General features: G+C 35.3%; 1 protein-coding gene across 25 annotated transcripts in view; it reads right to left on the bottom strand.

Annotated features, from left to right (window-relative positions):
- Positions 1 to 18,122, bottom strand: part of LOC136847770 (intersectin-1-like) — a 189,529-nt gene that overhangs the window by 167,815 nt on the left and 3,592 nt on the right. For all 25 annotated transcript variants that reach the window (XR_010855833.1, XR_010855834.1, XM_067119672.1 and 22 more), the window contains 4 exons: positions 14,285 to 14,423; positions 14,008 to 14,162; positions 13,533 to 13,692; positions 10,618 to 10,743 (listed from right to left, as the gene is read on the bottom strand). Coding sequence is in view for 23 of the 25 variants with exons in the window: in XM_067119672.1 (XP_066975773.1) it covers positions 10,618 to 10,743; positions 13,533 to 13,692; positions 14,008 to 14,162; positions 14,285 to 14,368 (525 nt within the window). In the remaining 2 variants the exon portion in view is untranslated. The remainder of the gene's footprint in view (positions 1 to 10,617; positions 10,744 to 13,532; positions 13,693 to 14,007; positions 14,163 to 14,284; positions 14,424 to 18,122) is intronic.

Raw genomic sequence — 18,122 nt, 5'->3', positions numbered from 1 at the left:
TTGTGCTTGTAAATTCAAGTTAAAATGTTCTTATTGTTGAATTTTTGGAGGTCTGGAATGGATTAATCCATTTCTAATTTTATCTTATGGGAAAAATTTGTTCAGTTTAAGGACAGATCAGTCAAAGGAAAGCCTTCTGGATGTCCATTAGATAGGTATGACTGTAGTAATAAAATGAAATTATAAAAAATACAAAAAAATTAGTGTAGTAAAACACCCAAATCAGTACTTCACACAACTAGAGGTAATCCTACAAGTTCACCTCTTAGTGCTAATTATTAACCAACTCATTCAATAGTTTGTGTGCCAAAAACATTGTATATAAAGAAATTAATGGAATAAATTATAGAAATACTTGAAATACATTAATTACACATAAAAGTCAAGAAAAATTTAAAAATTTAAAAGAAATATACAGAGCTAAATAACAGCCAACTATAACTACACTTGCCTCAAAAATGGGCAAAAATTGAGACTGACGAGTGTAAAGAATGAAGAACATATGAAATTAATGGACAAATGTGTACACTGATGATAGAATACTTTCTGAACTGCCCAGCAAAAGCTGTGGAGATTTTTGTAAAGCTGGGCTGGCAGCACCACACAAGAAGAATTATGGAAATTGCTAGTTACCATTGGGTAAAAGATCCAACTGCATAATTAGTTATCTTTGCTCTTCAACTTCTTCAGTCTACAAAGCATGATAACAATATGTCTGGGGACATTCAAGACCAATTATGAGAGCTCAATATGACTGATGAGTTAAAGATGAAACAAATCTTTTAAAAAACACCATTAGATAAAATGGAAATTAATGGGGAACCACAGATGAGATAAATCTTTAAAGACATCAAAAAAAATAATCTGAATACAGTAGCTTTAATTCTAGTTACTGATACACATAAATACTATTACTTCTGAAGGGCTTCATATAAAGTGACAGGTCCTACTTCATGTGTACAGTACTGTCAGAGAAACTGTAATTACAACTTCACAAAGGTAACTTTATTGTAAAGGAGCTGCGTGAAGTTCCCCTTAATAGTGTTTTTACACAAAGTAGAATTCATATATCATAAAGGGTCACACTTGATGCTACAGCAGAATCAAAAGTGGTGTCATTAATTCTACTTTGAATTTTTATTTCTGTTTGAGCCCTAATATTTTTACTATAGAACTGACTTCAACTACAGTTCTCTGAGGTACCTAAAATTCTAAGTTTAGCTGAACCATATGCTTTGTAAATGAGCAAAAATATTTCATGATTCACTTTTGCTAACTAGAAATACCTAGTTGGGAAGGAGTATTTGCTAATTAATTCATTCATTTATCTTTTAGCTTGCAAAAAATATGAGCAACTGGCACATCACATCCTTTCTCATACCATATAAGGATTAGGATGATCCTCAGATTCCTTTCATTTATGTTTTTAATGACAGCAAGTTTCCCCTAGCTAAGAGTCCTTGATAACTATAGTTTGTGCACTTGCACTAAGTTGATCAAAAGGCTAAATTTTCTATGGTATACAGTAATGTATTAGGGGAATACTACACTAGCCTTACTATTATTATCAAGTAGTTTTACCAGATCACTGAGCTAATTTATCTAGCTCTCACAGAGTCAGCCTGAAGAACATCTTTATAAAAGCTTATATTTTTATATATATAAAATTGTAATATATTCTATAAATTTTATAATGGGGGTTAACTGAAAATCATGGGAATTCTGATAAACTCTCTTTAAAGATTTGTTTTCAAAACTTGATATTCACTGCCAAAGGACTTTGAGGTGACCCTATAAAACAATTTCAATTTATTTCATTACTTAGCCCTATTGATCACCCCTATCAATCACCAACTAATTCTGGAGTCACTCCCATTGAATTTCAACACATAAGTACACAGAAAAACCAAGGCACCACAATATTTCGGTATCAACTAGTACATATATTATTCCACAGGTCAAAGCATACAGTAATCTCAAGTAATTTTGTTAGATATTGCAAACTTCAACAACCAAACAGCAGATAACCTTTTCTTATTCAGTAATTAAACTTACACTAATTAGGTATCTGCAAAAAACTCTTGTCTCATTGTATGCATGAAATTATTAAATATTTACTCTCTTACAGGTTAACAGTTAACAAGGGATAAAAGAATAACATGCAGTTCAACCAAATATATAAAAAATGAAGTCTGCTCAACTGCACAATGAATTTCCACATATTTTGCCACTGCTCAACTGCACAATGAATTTCCCCATATTTTGCCAAAGATAAAAATCAAATATTGGATAAGAACCTATATGAGCAGCTTTTCTTGTTAGTCATAAAGTAAATGCAATTGTATGAAATCACTTGAGCATATCACTCAGTAATGCAACTGTAGATGTCATGCACACCTACTCCACCAGGACAGGGGTAATAACTGAAGTCTCATGACAGCATGGGGTTTGCAAGTCAACACACCAAAACTTAAAGCACTTAAACATTCTTAATGGTTTATCATATGAAAAAATACAAAAAACCTCCTACCTTGTTATATCCAGTAGAACTATTTGCTGTATAATAAGCATAATTTTAAAGTTTTATTTTTTCTTAAAAGGAAAATTTTAGAGATAAAAAAGGTTTTAGAATTCAAAATATTTTCTTCTTAATTCAGTGGTCACTTGTACCTGAAGTATATCAGCCTTCCAAATAACAACAATAATACTTCTGATTTGTCCTATTAAGAATTCAACATTTCATAAGAAATTCTTGCCCCTAAAAGTAAAAGGAAAACAATTCACATAAAGCTGCATTCATTTACTAAAGCTTTCACTCAATTTAAAATAAACATATTTGAGTACAAAAATCCTGTACTCAAATACGATTCACCACTTATATTAATTTAACAGCAAAACTAATATCAAAATAAAACCCACTGTACAGATTTAACTATTTTTTTCAAAAGTTGAAATTAAAAAGAAATTTCTGAATGAACATTCTACTTTTTAAGTGTAAGTTTGTGCCAAACAGTTTGCTTCCCCATAAACATATTAAGTGTTCATAGATCCTCAGGTCTCCAGTGATCAGAGCCGGTAGCTGTGCATCCCTAGAGGCATCACTATATTTGTCCTTAGGCTGGCATTGTTCAAGATCCTATGCTCTTGTGCATATTTTTTCCTCATATTTCAAAGTGACAGACCACCACCCTCCAACTGCCTATGAAACCATGGCAAACCATCCAATACACCCTGCTGGTTGAGCATTGACATCCCCTTGTTCAATGTCTGGAGCCCATCAATCTAAACAATAAGTATCAAATCCTACTTGAAGCAAAGAAAGTGGCAGTTTTGACTTGAAATGAAAAAAAAGTTTGTAGCCAATCCTTACTGTAGACACAATCTCCATAGTTTATGGAGACAAGATCCCACTTGCATGAGAATAATCAGTACGGGAAACAAGTCTGCATTTCCTTCTAAATCCATAAAAAGAGACTTCACAACACACCACTTGCCTTTCCTGGGCCAAAAGGGAGGGTGCTATCTCCTTGCTGAGTAGCACTGATGTAGGTGGAAAGATTTCCTTTGAGTCCACTGGACCAAAGATCATGACAAAATTAGACATGTGTACCTGACAAGGTCTACTTAGCAAGACTGGGTAAGTCTGCTGCTGCATCTTGCAGTTAGATGAAAGCAAATAAAAATAATAGGAAATAACACAGTAAGAACACCAAAAAAAATATATATAAAAGCAGCAAAATGAACAGACATATATTATTCTAGGTTATTAAAAATCCTCAGGCAAAAAATATGTATGAATAGAATTTATAATAAATTAAGAAAAATGTAAACACAAATGAAGCTCTACACAAGAATACCTACTAATAGTTAACCAACTTCCTTATTAGGGCTTACAATATAAAAAATCCAAAATCAATAAACAAACCCAAAATGAGAAAAAGTATGAAAAGACATGCTAATCCCAAATAATGTAAACATATTCATGAAAACTAAACTTCAGTCTTTGATTAGCTAACTCATCATTGTCCAATGGACATCAAACTCTAAACCTACTGAACCAACACTAACAACACATATATATTATTGAGCATCCACCAAGGATCCAAGGAAAAGGAGTCCAAGGACCCATGGGCAATAACCCAAGGTAAAACGATAAGAATGTGAACTGCACAATTACATTCTATCCTAGTACCAGATCAACAGGTTCTTCCTGAATGATGCCATAGACCGATGGATGACTGTGGCCCCTAAAGATGTTACCTAAAACGTACTAATGACCACCAGGAAATTGCAGGGTAATGATCCTTTTGCCTATGGTCAAGACTCCAAGGTTAGAGGATATGAATGTGAATTTCACAAATACATTCTATCCTAGTACTTGAACTACATGTCCTTTCTGAGTGTGACAGACATGTGGATGACTTTGCCTTCTAGAGATCTTACCTGAAATGTACTGATGTCCAGTAGGAAGTTTCATGGTACGCTTGGTTGATCAGTTCCCTAGCTAGAGAAAGGATCCCTTTGCCATCATTTCTCGGACAGCTAGAAGCTAACAAACTTGTCATTAGCTTTAGGTTGAAAGACTAGATTATGGGGGTAACACCTTTGGTGCCACAGACCATCGAAGGAAAACGATCAATCTAACTGATCACCTTCGAATATGTAGAATAAGCAGATCAGAACAGAGCCAACAACAGGAGATCAAGAGAAGAAAGAGTATGATCAATCTTCTTTCGAGGTTGAACGAGAACCGGAAGTCAAGATCAACTGTCCTATCCCTTGATTTCATCGAAAAAGTATTGACATTTCATCTATCTCGCTTTTGATTCCTCGTTGGCCATTACACCGTAAATACTTGTCTGTCTGTCTGAGTACTACCACTGTCGCAGATCTGACATGGAAGGACACTAGGACCTTTGGGGACCATGTTAGTAGTGTATCGTGGTGTTGTTCTTATCATACTTAGGATTTTAAGCAGCAATTACTGCCTACATCTCCCACTCCTCACAGGAGTAACGTAACAACTCGAGGACCATGGAAAGGGGCTCCAGATTCCTTGACTGACAATAAGTTTTTAGAACTTAGTCTCCAAATCAGTTGATAGATATATATAGTCTCCAAATCAGCTGATAAGATATATCTGTTTAGACAACAAACTAAATTATCTATCAATACGTGTCTGTTATCATTCCTTTCCCCTTTAGCTAGAGAAAGGAAGGGTATGCCACTGAAAGATACATTTGTATACAAAACAAAATGTTATATCAGTTGGAATAGGCCTTATTTTCTTACCTATCTCGGTAGAAAAGAAAGCTACGAGAAAAGAAAGAGATCACTGTCTCGATCAATTCCACTGTCCTCATCAGTAAGATTTCATCGATACACGAAGTGAAAGTGGTTTAGCATAGCTAAGAATCATTGTTCAAAATTTTATGAACATAAAACTTCTTAAATATTACAGAGGAGATCAGTCCTCTAAAGACAAGTGCTCTCGTATAAACGTTATTGGTATTATAACCAATCTGGCAGTAGAAACTGATAAGGGAAAGTAGGCATGCTCAATCACTTCACGCTGCCAAAGAAGTGGAATTCCTGCAACCATGCAGGGGCACAGACTCCAGTGATGAAACTTGTATGACATACATCCCTCATCACCACTGTATATAGATAAGATGATAGGCTAATCCCAGGGGATGTCCTATGATAAGATGATTTATGCAGACATGTGCTAAGTACTCTACTGTCAACGGACTTCGCACCATTGACAGATGAGATGTCCTAGTACTGTGACTGGAATGTGCATCGTCAACAGAGGAGATGTCCTATCAGGTGAACCCCTATGATGACATAAGTTCAGTATGTTACTCAAAAGAGGAGTTACCCTATGATGATAAGACAACAACAAACACCCCCTTTAAAAATGATGAATGGTAATTATTGTACTTTCATATTACTTGAAAAATGTGATGCTAGCTATCCAAGAAAGCGGATCAAGCAAAAATTAACTATCTGTGAAGGTGAACATTTTAGTACTGCTCACCTTCAAGATGATTACTGTGAGGTTAAAAAATGAATAATGATGATGAATTTATGAAGAAAGATAACAGTTTATTATGCGTTGGAAAAGACATTCTAGGAGATTCTGCTCAACTGTTAATAACATTGCAGATACAGAGTGAGGCAGCTACTTGTGGACCTGAGGATCTAGGAGGCACTTGTGCAGTGTTACAAATTCTCTTCTGTCTGTTAGATAAAAGACAGCAGTGTTTGGCACATTTGAAAACCATGAATGTGGGGTATATGAGAGATGAGTTGGTGGCAAAACAAATAATAAGGAATAAATGTTCAATTCATTGCAACACGGAAAAAGCAGTACCTCAAGAACAAGTGAACACTATCACTTAGATATTTCCTTAAAACTTCCATCTGTATTCATGCAAGTGACTAACTATATATACATTTCTTAAAAATCATTAACAAAATACACAAGACTGAAGAAATCTACATTAAAAACTTTAACACAATGTACAAGGATATCGAGCAGACTGAAGCTCAAGTTTAAAAACTATGGATATTCTAATTATACATGTGTGTACTTTGAAAAAGTGTGAGATCTTCAATAACAACTGGCTTACAAAAACTTTTTCCTTCAAAGTACTACACATCCTGAATAACAGCTACTTGAAAGGAATGACCTGAAATGAAACTAAAAGCCCTTGTCTATCTGAAATGTTTCAATACAACATTAAATTCTTTAATTGACATTAACGATCTCCTCAACATTCTTGGTCAGGAATATTGTTCATTAAAAAGAGAAAAATAGATGCAAAGAAGAATCTTACCTCAAATTTACTTAGAATTCAGTTCATGATATCTGCATCTACCTGACAAAAAAATTCTGGTCCTATGTGTTTTAATTTCAAACATAACTCCAAATGCTCCAGTGTAGTCAGAAGATATATATGAATCATTCTTAAGAAAAAATCTTTAACAGCATTATTAGAAAACGTAAGTTCAAATAACAGTACATGGTAGTTTGCAGGATGCAAAGTCAGTTACAATCATGAAGTTCAGTGATGAGAAATTTTCCACTTATTTTTACATTTCTGCAATCATCAATCAATTTTTCAAAAGGTATATTATCTCATTTAGTTGGCAGCAATCTTAATGTAATTTCTATCTCACTCATATCTAACTTGCTCATTTTACCAATGAAAATGCAAGCTGTTTAAATCACTCTGAACAGCAAAATTTCCCTGAAGAATGGCCTTTAAAAAGTTTCATATTTAGATATTCTTCCTTTGAAACAATGAAATGATGCACAGTTTTACATAGTATTGTAATTATGACAGAGTCTAATGAGACCAATAAGTCATGTTATGAAATTCACACAACTTGCAAGAAGGATTTGTTTTTGCATGAGAACTGAAAACTGGAGCTGGGTTAAGTTGAGAAGGCAGACAAGTAACCTAGGTGGGGAGAGGTAAAAGGGAACATGAAAGTAAACTGCAGTAAGCAATAAAGCCAAGGGACAAAGAAGGGTTAACTGCACATACCAGACTCCCATAACTTTCCTCAAGGATATGTTCTTGAATGACAGTTGTAAACTGAATCAAGGTAATGTTAAAACCATAACATGAGGGTACAACAAGTACTGATGGTACCTTAGGCTTGCCTTGAAATTTTTGCTTAAACCATCGGTTTTCTTCTCATACAACCATAGATTCTCATATCATAAGCTACTGTCAATCATCTATTGCTAGACATAAGAATTTCAAACATTGCCAATCTGACCTCTTAACCCAATTCCACCACAGGGTACAAATTTTAAACTGTTGCATTTTTTATCCCTATAACCCTACTCAGTTCAATGACAATTTTATTAACACTCAAGACCCCTCATTTGGTAAATAATCTTTTTAAAACCTTTCAATTTTGTAGAGAATAACAGAATTGAAACCTCAAAACCTTAATGCTAACCTTTTCATTTTATTATGAAATCAAAACCCATCCCTTGGGCTAGCATTGAAGGGACAATGGAGCAGATAAGAAGTAGAAAGAGCACACTACGATAATGTTACAATGCAACTAAAACATAAAGAAGCATCTTGAAGCTGATGTCTTCTATTTTTCAATGTATCAGTTCTGACCTTTTCATTTCACTGTGCACCAAGAACCAAGTCACTGGTTTCAGACTCAGATACAAATGATATATGTATAAGGCTAAAAGCTCAAAGTTCCTGAATAGCTGGGTGAAACCTGCCTGAATCTTAGCAACAGTACATACTTATAATAGGCTAGCATATGATATGCCATATTTGTCAGCAAACAGAAAGCTTTTCCTCCATATAAAGATGTTTAGTTTTCTTTTATCTGGGATAAAAAAAAAATAAATAAAAAAATTGCTGCTTGAGCCTATAACCAATACTATCAAAATCTTAAAATACTGCACCAACTGTAGCCACATCAGTTTGCACACACTTAGACACCGCTGGCAAATGACATTTCTGATGCAACACATCTGGGCAGTTTACATCATATATGTTACTTTGTAATCTGTTTAAGTTTTTCAGTTTGTCAGTATGTAAACTTCAAGTTAGCTTGCTTAATATTAAAATCAATGAACTTGAAAAAACATGGGTGTTGCCACCTTATTTTTTAAAATGTTGCTATTCAAAATTGGGGTGCATCTTTGGGGTCAGAGTGTCTCTGATACCAAGAAATATGGCAATTATTAAAGAGTGTCTTTGATGCCAAGAAATACGGCAATTAACAATGAGATATATTCGAAAAGCATCCACCACTGTGGAACCCATTTCCTAATGTTTCCTGTGCTTCTCAATTCATTTCGTAATCAAAGTATTGAGACTTTTTATTTGAATCATAAAATGTATACCTTTTTACACATTATTTAAATTAATTTGGATTTTTCATAACTAACAAACCTGAGGTCTTAAAATTAGGATAAACTTCTAGTGCCAGCTGGAATCTGGTAAAATCAATAAAATTGTACATGCAAGGGACTAGTGGCATCTGTCCTTAGTCACAAGTCACGTGGGACCACCCACACCCAAGCAGTACTCCATGACTTCATCAGTTACTCTGTTACTGCCTTTGAGAGAGGATGTGTTGTTTTTTCTCTCCTCTCTAAAGCTGGTTTGATTTGCCCGTTTTATCTTTATTTCTGTGTTTCAGTGTGTGGATTTCTGCTGTTTGTGGATATATGCTTGGATATAATGGGGCCTCTTAACCCTCCTGCGAGTGCATCTCCTGGATCTCATAAGAAGCAAAGGAAATGTCCGGAAATGTCCGGGTGTTGGAAGTAGAGCCATACCTCATCTACACCAAAGTGCAGGCAAAGTAAGCAGAAAGCAGAATAGCATGGGGAGATAAGGACAATGCAAAGACTTCTTGACAGGGAACAACAAAATATAGAAATAGCAATTTTTTTCTAGAGACAATTATTTCAAAGTGTAGCTACTTTTAATGAAGTTTATATAAAGGGGATCCTTTATTTGCTTTATTACCAAAATACTCCTTCAAAATTTTAACTACAGTAAATGTCAAAGCACAGCCTTCAGGGATTTCTTTAATATTACTGAAAATCTATACATGTGAATTTCTTAACTACAAATTATTATGATTCTACCATAAACTGTATAACCATGATTCTACAACCTTTCATCTTCAAAGAGGTTGGTCCATCATTTCCTTTAATTTATGCCTCACTTTATACCTTTCCTTTTCTATTATTATTTCATTTATGATGCTACAATAATGTGACTTTCATCAAAGTTTAGCAGAGATCACCATTAACATTGCCTCAATCAATAAAGGGAAAATAATAAAATTCACATCATGATATGTAATGTAGGTAAGGAAGAATATGAATAATAGGCATTAATCAGTACTACTCAATAAAGGAAACAATCTTTAACTACAAAATAGACCATTTTTCATTATATGTTTCTCCTTGGTGACAATTAACTTACATAAACATGGCAAGACCACAACAAAATACCTTTCTAACTAAAGTATAAAAACTAGATACTTAAGATCAATTCTGATGTTTGCTAAAATCATACAAGGCTATCTGTTACAATAAAATGTAATTTTATAGTGTAAAAGATCCATCACTGTTGCTCAAGGATGTAAGCCAACATGCCAGCAGCTGCAAGACACTACCCAGTTATTTCATGAGTAGGGTTACCAAAATATCAAACCTCATATCAACTTTGCACTTTGTTACTGCTTTACTTAATTACATTTGGGAGCTTTCAACTAACACCAAGGTAAGCGGTTATATGACATATACGTATAACAGGCTGCAGAGCTTTCAGTCTTAACAATAAATTTTCAAACCATATACCTTCTATCAATATAAAAAGATTACTGAAATTTTTATCACTTAAGCAAGGAGTGACATGATCATAAATAAGATAAACAAAATTAGAAGCAACTGTGCAGGGAAAATAGCTACAGTGACTGTGATAAAATTCAGTGCAAATAGGGACCAAAATTAAGAACAATGCCTGTGCAATATTCAACGTGGGGGTAAAAGAATAGTCTACAAAGCTATATCATCAAAAACTATTATCTGGATCCCAGTTAACATACCTCTTGTCGTTTCGTTGAATACTCGGTGTAGATCTCCACGCATCTTTCGGCTGTCAACCTCATGTCGTCCTTCATTTGGTTTAGGTCTGTGATGTTGTTATTAACGTCTTCTTCTTTAGAGGCCAGCTATGAGAAAATGGGAACAAGAATAAATATGTCCTTATTAACCCTTAAGGGATGGGCTAACTATATATCAAACATACCTCCAGACCAGGCAAACTTTAAGGTTGGTCAGTTTAAGAAAAAAACACATCAATGGAAAGAGGAAGATATGTAAATGCACATGGTGTACGAAAAAAAATTCTAAAAATTGTTCCTTACCTTCCACAGGAAGTTGAAAGTGACTATTTACAACCCTGGGCCTCTTTTACAAGATACTTGTAAAAATATGCTAATTTTATCAAGTTATACACGTTTTTTTCTAATAATTTTTTATTTTATTTTATTTTGTAAAATTATAATTACAGCTCACATGGTATCATAACAGATAAGAACTAAAATCAGTAACAAATTCTGAGTATATTTGTTGTAAAATATTCATGAGATTTACTGAGATGGGGAGATGCAGTAACTTTTGTGAGGTATACATGTTTTTTCTAATATTTCTTTGCACTTTTCTTTGCAAAATTACAATCATAGTTGACATACTATCGTAAAAGATAAGAACTAAAACCAACAGCAATCTCTGGGTATACTTATGGGCAAATAAATAAAAAAATGTCATGGGATAGAGATGGGTAATGCATTCCCCCATCAAGTCTCAAGGCACACTAATCCCCCCTCTGTCCTGTGCTGAGCTACACAGTTGCCATAAGTCATTTATTGACCACTGACATGCTATGAACATCTTTCCTGCTAAATTCAACCAAATCGTACGGCATATAATATTAACACTCATATGAGTTAGCCTGTCCATCACTCAAAACCTGTTATAGACACTCATATGATGATGCCCGTCCATTTAGGGATAAAGTATGAAAAAGCAGAAACAATGTCTGAGGACCTTAAAAAATATACTAATTAGATACTGCAAGTACTTCAGAACACCAAACATCTTATAAACTACAATTAGGTAGTGCATTAACTATTTGTTCTTAGGAATCCACTCATTAAAAACAGCCCTACTCCAAGTGAAACAGCAGGCTCCAATGGCAGCAAGGACACAGTTTCTCATTTGTGTATGTGGCATAACAGCTTCAGATAATGCTGGTGAGTTTTTTCCTGTTACTATGTTGTACCATTCATTTTCTTTCAGATATCCATACCTCACTCTGCTTACTTCATTTTATGAGGATGTCTACTGGTGTGCATTTTGTTATTTTTACCATTTTAACTTTTCACTGGTAGCTGGTGAATGCAAAAATAACAAAAGTTTACATTATGTATATTTGAACCTTGGCAAATCTTTGAAAAACAGTAACATTAAAAATTTCTGTTTTTTTCAGTTATATTAATTTATCAATGACTGTTCTGTGATGTGGCACAAACGCTAATGAATTATGCTGTATATCAATATGAAAGGTAATTTACAATACTTTAGCACTATACCAAAAAATTTATATATTTTCATGAATTTTTTAAAAAGTAACAAAAACTTTTCTTTACTGCTAAATAATGTGATTTTCTTTTAACATTTTTAAACATCATGATAAAGTTAATACTAGATTTAAAAAGACACCAAAGTCATTAAAATAGCATGAAGTATAACACTACCCAGAGTGGTAACAAGAAAATTATTGCTAAGCATTTTCACTCAGTGAAGGGCGAGTGTTCTGGTGCAGACAGATTTTGCCACACACTCCTCACCCCCCTCCCAAAATCCTCAAAGGGTTAACAGCAATGGAACCTTTCATGCTTATTCAACTGTTTCACACACTTCAATGGGGCTCTGAGTCACTCCTTGAAACTGCTTTCACTGCTTTATTTATCACTTTCTGACTTCCTGATCAAACTGTCTCTTGGCACCTTTATGTTTCAGTACTTGGTGCAAGTACCACCTAGTGATAAGTTGTTTCCTTGCACTCTTTATTCAGATTTCCAAGATCTTCATTAGCAGACATGTTGCTTCAAAATCAGACTACCTCAAGGATCCTCTTTTTTATTTCTTCCTCAGCTTCCTAGGTATACCGTCATGGCTCAAATGTAATCCAATCCTCTATTTTTTCTCTTTTTCAGGATGTGTGCTCATCTTGAAGCACCTGTCTTTCCACCTCAGGTGCTTGGCATGTGTATAATGCAGGGATATGTCTTCTGTTCTATTCATTACTTGTAGAAGCTAACCAGATTTCTGATGTCATTGTCAGCTCCAGTCCAGGGTCCATGGACTTACTACATCTGAGTCTTCTATTCTTTTCTGTGTTCTTCTGCCTCATCTTCCCTTATCCACCATGATTCAGGTAATTATGAATGATAAGTCTGGTATGAATTTATTTCCTTAAAGCAAACCCATTAATAATCTTCAGTCTGTCTCTCTTTCCCCCACTCTTCCAGATGGGAGTTGGCATACACAAATGAGTGCTATGGATCATGGCAGACAGCAGACTGTGGGTTGGGCAGGTGTGGTGGAACCTTTCTTCTTTAAACTTTTCAAGTTAGTGTAAGTGGGATTTTTTCACTGTACACCACTTTTACAATAACACATGTCTTTCAGACATGTTTCATTTAAAATAAAACAATCTTCAGTACCTTCCTCTCTTCCCCTAACTCTTCTAGATAAAGGTTGAACTTTTTCACACATGCACTATGGGATTTTCTTCTTTCAACCCTTTGAATGGTTGTGGCTGGGTCCATTTCACACAAAGTAAAATACTTTACAATTAAAAAGTTTGTGGAAAAATGTCTTCCACTGCAAAAGCATTGTCTTCTCATTTGGAAAACTACTGGAGAGTCAGTAAAATCACACAACTTATACGTACCTCCTTTTCTAATTCTTCAACTTTCTCTTGCAACTGTTTAATGACCATCTGCTTATTTGTAAGAGAGGCATCTACAGCTGCTTGCTCTGCACCACTGGCTCCAGCAGCTGCAGCATTACGAGCTTTAAGACGAGCCTTCTCCTGATTAAGAGCCAGTAATCTGTACAGATAAAAGGACAAACATTTCTAAACATTTCAGCAAAATTTAAAACCAAAGCTCTTTTGCAAGCAATGATATAAAATAACCTAGATCCCACTGGAACTATTCTTATCTTAAAAGTTCTCTAGAGATTTCACCTTATAACTTTTGCAATGAAGCAAATGTGCTACTCTGCTTTGTTTTTATACACCTCTCAAGATTAATAAACAAAACATCCACAAAGGACAACCACCACATATCATACTGTAAAGTATTATGTACATAATACTGTATACCAGACCCTTGATCATCAACACAAAATTAAGAAAAACAAACCTTTGGTTCTGATCTCGAGCAGATGCCTTCAACTGATTCATTTCTGACATATAAGTATCCCTCGTAGACCTCATCGTATCGATCGTTGCTTTGACCTCAGTCACACCCTGTCTTGTTTCACTAATTTTCTGAGTTAACTCTTTCACACGATCTTCCTGAAATGGCATAATTCACTGTGTTTTAAAACTACATGCAAAATATTCTAAAAAGCTATATGAAGATGAAATCTTATACCATATCAAAATGTCAGCTGGGTAAAAGACAAAGTTGTACTTACTTTTGTGGATAATTCTATGGTTAAGCTTTGATTCTTAGCTTTAAGAGATAAAAGATTTTCTTGTTGACGCTGCCTAACATTCATAAGCTCTTGCAGTCGTTGTTTCTCCCATTCCTGCTGTCTTTGTATTTCGGCATCCCTGGATAAAATTTGCAATAAATTTACCATTTCAGACAACTCTAATGTTGAAAAACAAAATTTAATTATGAATAAATGAAAAAGCAACCAAGAATTTCAGTAAGAAACAAAAAAAAAATTTAATTTTTGAGTTCTTTCTCAATAAGTCAGAGAAAATAAAATGATGGGAACATTAGTATAAGTGCATTACTGCTCTCTATTTAGACTGGTTTTACTAAGAAAAGATACAACCCAAATTCCTATATGCAACATATGACATTTGACAGCAGATGATTTGAAATAAGACAAATTTTTTAAGTAATCCTTATTTTTCCTAACTTACATACCTGCGGTCTTTACGTATGGGATTAACTTTCAGTGAGCTGAAAATCCAGCCATTAAACTTTTGCAAGGTGGTTATGGTAAAGGGTACCGATGGTGGGGCAGAAGCACCTCCCACCAAATCGGTGCCCATTCAATTCTACGCAGTTTACCTTTTGGCCCAGGTAAGAGAATAAGGGGTGGTAAGAGGTGGGTCCTTTATGTAAAGACCTCAGGTTTGTATGTTACGAAAAATGCAAATTACTTTAAAAATTTGTCATTTGTTCCTACACAAATATAAACCCTTGGTTTTTTCATATGGGAGACTTACTTTTAGAGGGAGGATTCTAAGGAAATTTCTGAAATGACTGGTAGTTCGGCTCACCTGGGTATTCTCTTCCTGGCCATGAAAGAGCAAAGGAAAGAGACCATACTTCTGATCTGTACAAGAGAGATGTTCAATCATCAGACTTCTGGGCATTTCGAATTAAAGGAATGTAATATCCTTGATTCGAAAAGGTTTGGATGAACCCACAGTGTTGGAGACAATAAAGCTAAGAATAATCAACTGGTTTGCTCATAGTCAGTCCCTCTCTCCCCTTGCTAGGGAGAAGGAAGGATTCGCATCTACTAAATCCAAATGGAGCTACATTATAGATAGGATACTAAGTCATCTAGATCACTTGCATGCATGCCCGTCCAGCACGTGATGGTTTGTTCACTGTTCCTCTGCCTACAGGAAGAGGAAGGAAGACAGGAGAAAGGGAGGAGGCCAGTCCTACGCACACCTCCTTGCAGCTGCACACCTTAGGTGAGATGCAACTTGTCCCTCAAGAGCTGGGTGAACTACATACTTGTTGGGCAACCACCACAGGATCCAAGGAAAAGGAATCCAAGGACCTATGGGCAATGTCCCAAGTAAAAGGAGATGAATGTGATCTGTATGATGACTTTCCATCAGAGTTCTTGACCGACAGGTTCTTCCCGAATGCGATGGCACTTGCATTAGAAAATAAACTTTGGATGTGCACAATATGCCCTGGAGTAGAACATGCAGCACCAAGTTTTAAACCCTACTCCCCCTTGTAGTCACTGACATCCCTTTGTGCTTCTGTTAAAACAGTCTTCTTATCTCAGCACACAATCAAAAATCTCAGGATGTCAACTATAGCAGTCATTCATTTAGCCAATAAATATTAAGTTTGTGTGACAAGAAGCTGTAATCAAGTTGAATAAACACTTTTGTACAGGTCTTTCTGGATGCTTGGTAATGTAGTTGTTGTTGGAAAGGCATGCATGTGAACCCCATACTCTATACTGATTGTAACATAGTGTCATAAGAAGTATTCATGATTGAAAACATACGCAGAGTAAAAGATTTTCAATTCCCAAAATATATGACAAGAACAAATGGGGAGAACGAGTTGAGAATCCTGCTGCGACAAATGGACAGTTCTTACAACTGTTCTGTTCCAGATGGGGACTAACAAGGTAACATGGAAGAGATTTTAAAAATGGATATTAAAAAAGTTGATTCACTGAAAGTGTGTATTATGAATGATGAACTAGCAGTAACATGTGGAGTTTAAAGGCTGAAAAATAGACTGAAATCTCAAAGACTGAGATGATTCACAGCTGTGATGATTAGGGACTAGAACCTGTTGGTCAGGAAAGCAGTAAAAATGCAGCAGTAAAAATGGAAGCAGCAGGACAAATGGATGATTCAAGAAATCGTGGAAAAAGAGACAGATGAAGACCCATGACTGTTAAGATTATCATCACAGTAATATTAATAAATAGTTTACCTAGACCAATGAGTTAACTTTCTTAATTCTTACAGGGTTAGTTCAAAGGAGTTGTTCTAGATGAAACATGTTAGCTCTTATTTAACATATAATGCTACTCCTTAAAAACTCATTAATTGGATAAACTGACAATGTTGAAGACTGACAAAATTTCTTTCACAAATTTGTTTCCAATACTTGATATACATTGTTGGTTGGAAGTTGTACAGTCACTAAAGATATTTTTAACTGTTAGTGCTGATGTGCATTCTCTACATTCAGGGATTGGGTTGTGTGGGTTATTCATCAAATACCCATAAGTCAGATGAATTTAGTCAGTTTGAAGACAGGATAATATTACTTCAGTGTTGAATCCTTTTGACCAAAATCCAAGAGCTGGTTTAACATTTTCATTGAGTGCTGTCAGGTCCATAGTAAAAAATTCCTGCCATATACTAAAGATGATGAGTTTAATAAAATGCAACAAATTATTGACAGGGACAGATACACTTGATCTATTCATAGTAACTGCATCTTGGCTGACTTATCAGCAGCCTCATCCCCTCTAATGCCTACAAGAGTAGGAACCCAACATTTCAACATTTATACCAGCTTCATATAATTTGTAGGATGAAAACTTAAGCTGATGACCTTAAGGATTTTTAGGAAAATAATTTTGAAGGACTTCTAAAGGACCAATAGGGTCACTGAAAATTACCTGCTATGGTATCACGTTTTTATCAACTGTAACTGGTGACCATATAGACAATGCTGCTGTGGCAACAGATGCAGGGTAATGAGAACTGGCTTATTACATTACTGTATTAGATATTTCAATAAATCGTACATGCGAGGAAGATTTGAATCCATTTGTATAGATTGTGTGATGCAGGCCTATAAATCTTACATGTTCTAGTATATGTTATGATGTTCAGTGGTAAATGCTAAACTTTTGGATATAGTACAAGAGTGTACAAACATGCAGTTCATGCATAATCCCAGGAGGAGGAAATTCTAGTGACTGCAGAATTATCACATTTACATTTATAGAGTTTAAAATTTTGTTAGCTCTAACTGGGAATAGTGGAAGATGGTTGTCAATAAAAATGTATCTTTGACTGGGAAGCTCTTTAGTTGGCAAGAAGAGGTTCACCACTTTTGACTTGTACAGGCAGTCCTCTGCAATGATTTGCTCAAGCTTAGCAATGAACCGTTTTATGGCAATTTTCGCAATCAAAACCACCGATTTCCGCTATTTCATTTTGATAATTGGGTATTGGCACCGATAACCGAAATTTTTGGCGCCGATAACCCCCGAAAATCACCATTTTCCGCTTATCAGTGCTGATAATTGGGTATTGGCACTGATACATACCTAGCAGAAGTGCCCATAACCGAAAATCGGCGCTTTTTGGTGCCGATAATCCCCGAAAATCACCGATTTTCGGTTATCATCACACCCTCAGAAACAGAACCCCGCTGATAACCGGGGACTGCCTGTATGGATTTGTTTGGGGAGGGCTTGAGTCCCCCAGTGCTGATTCTGAATTCTTCATTGTGGACTGGATCTTGCTTTTTGATTTTGAGTCTGATGCTGAGCCACGAATTTGGCTTTC

This window comes from Macrobrachium rosenbergii, chromosome 17 (genome assembly GCF_040412425.1).
Source record: "Macrobrachium rosenbergii isolate ZJJX-2024 chromosome 17, ASM4041242v1, whole genome shotgun sequence".
In the NCBI taxonomy this organism is placed as follows: Eukaryota; Metazoa; Arthropoda; class Malacostraca; order Decapoda; family Palaemonidae; genus Macrobrachium; species Macrobrachium rosenbergii.
This window is presented reverse-complemented; position numbering and strand designations above follow the sequence as displayed.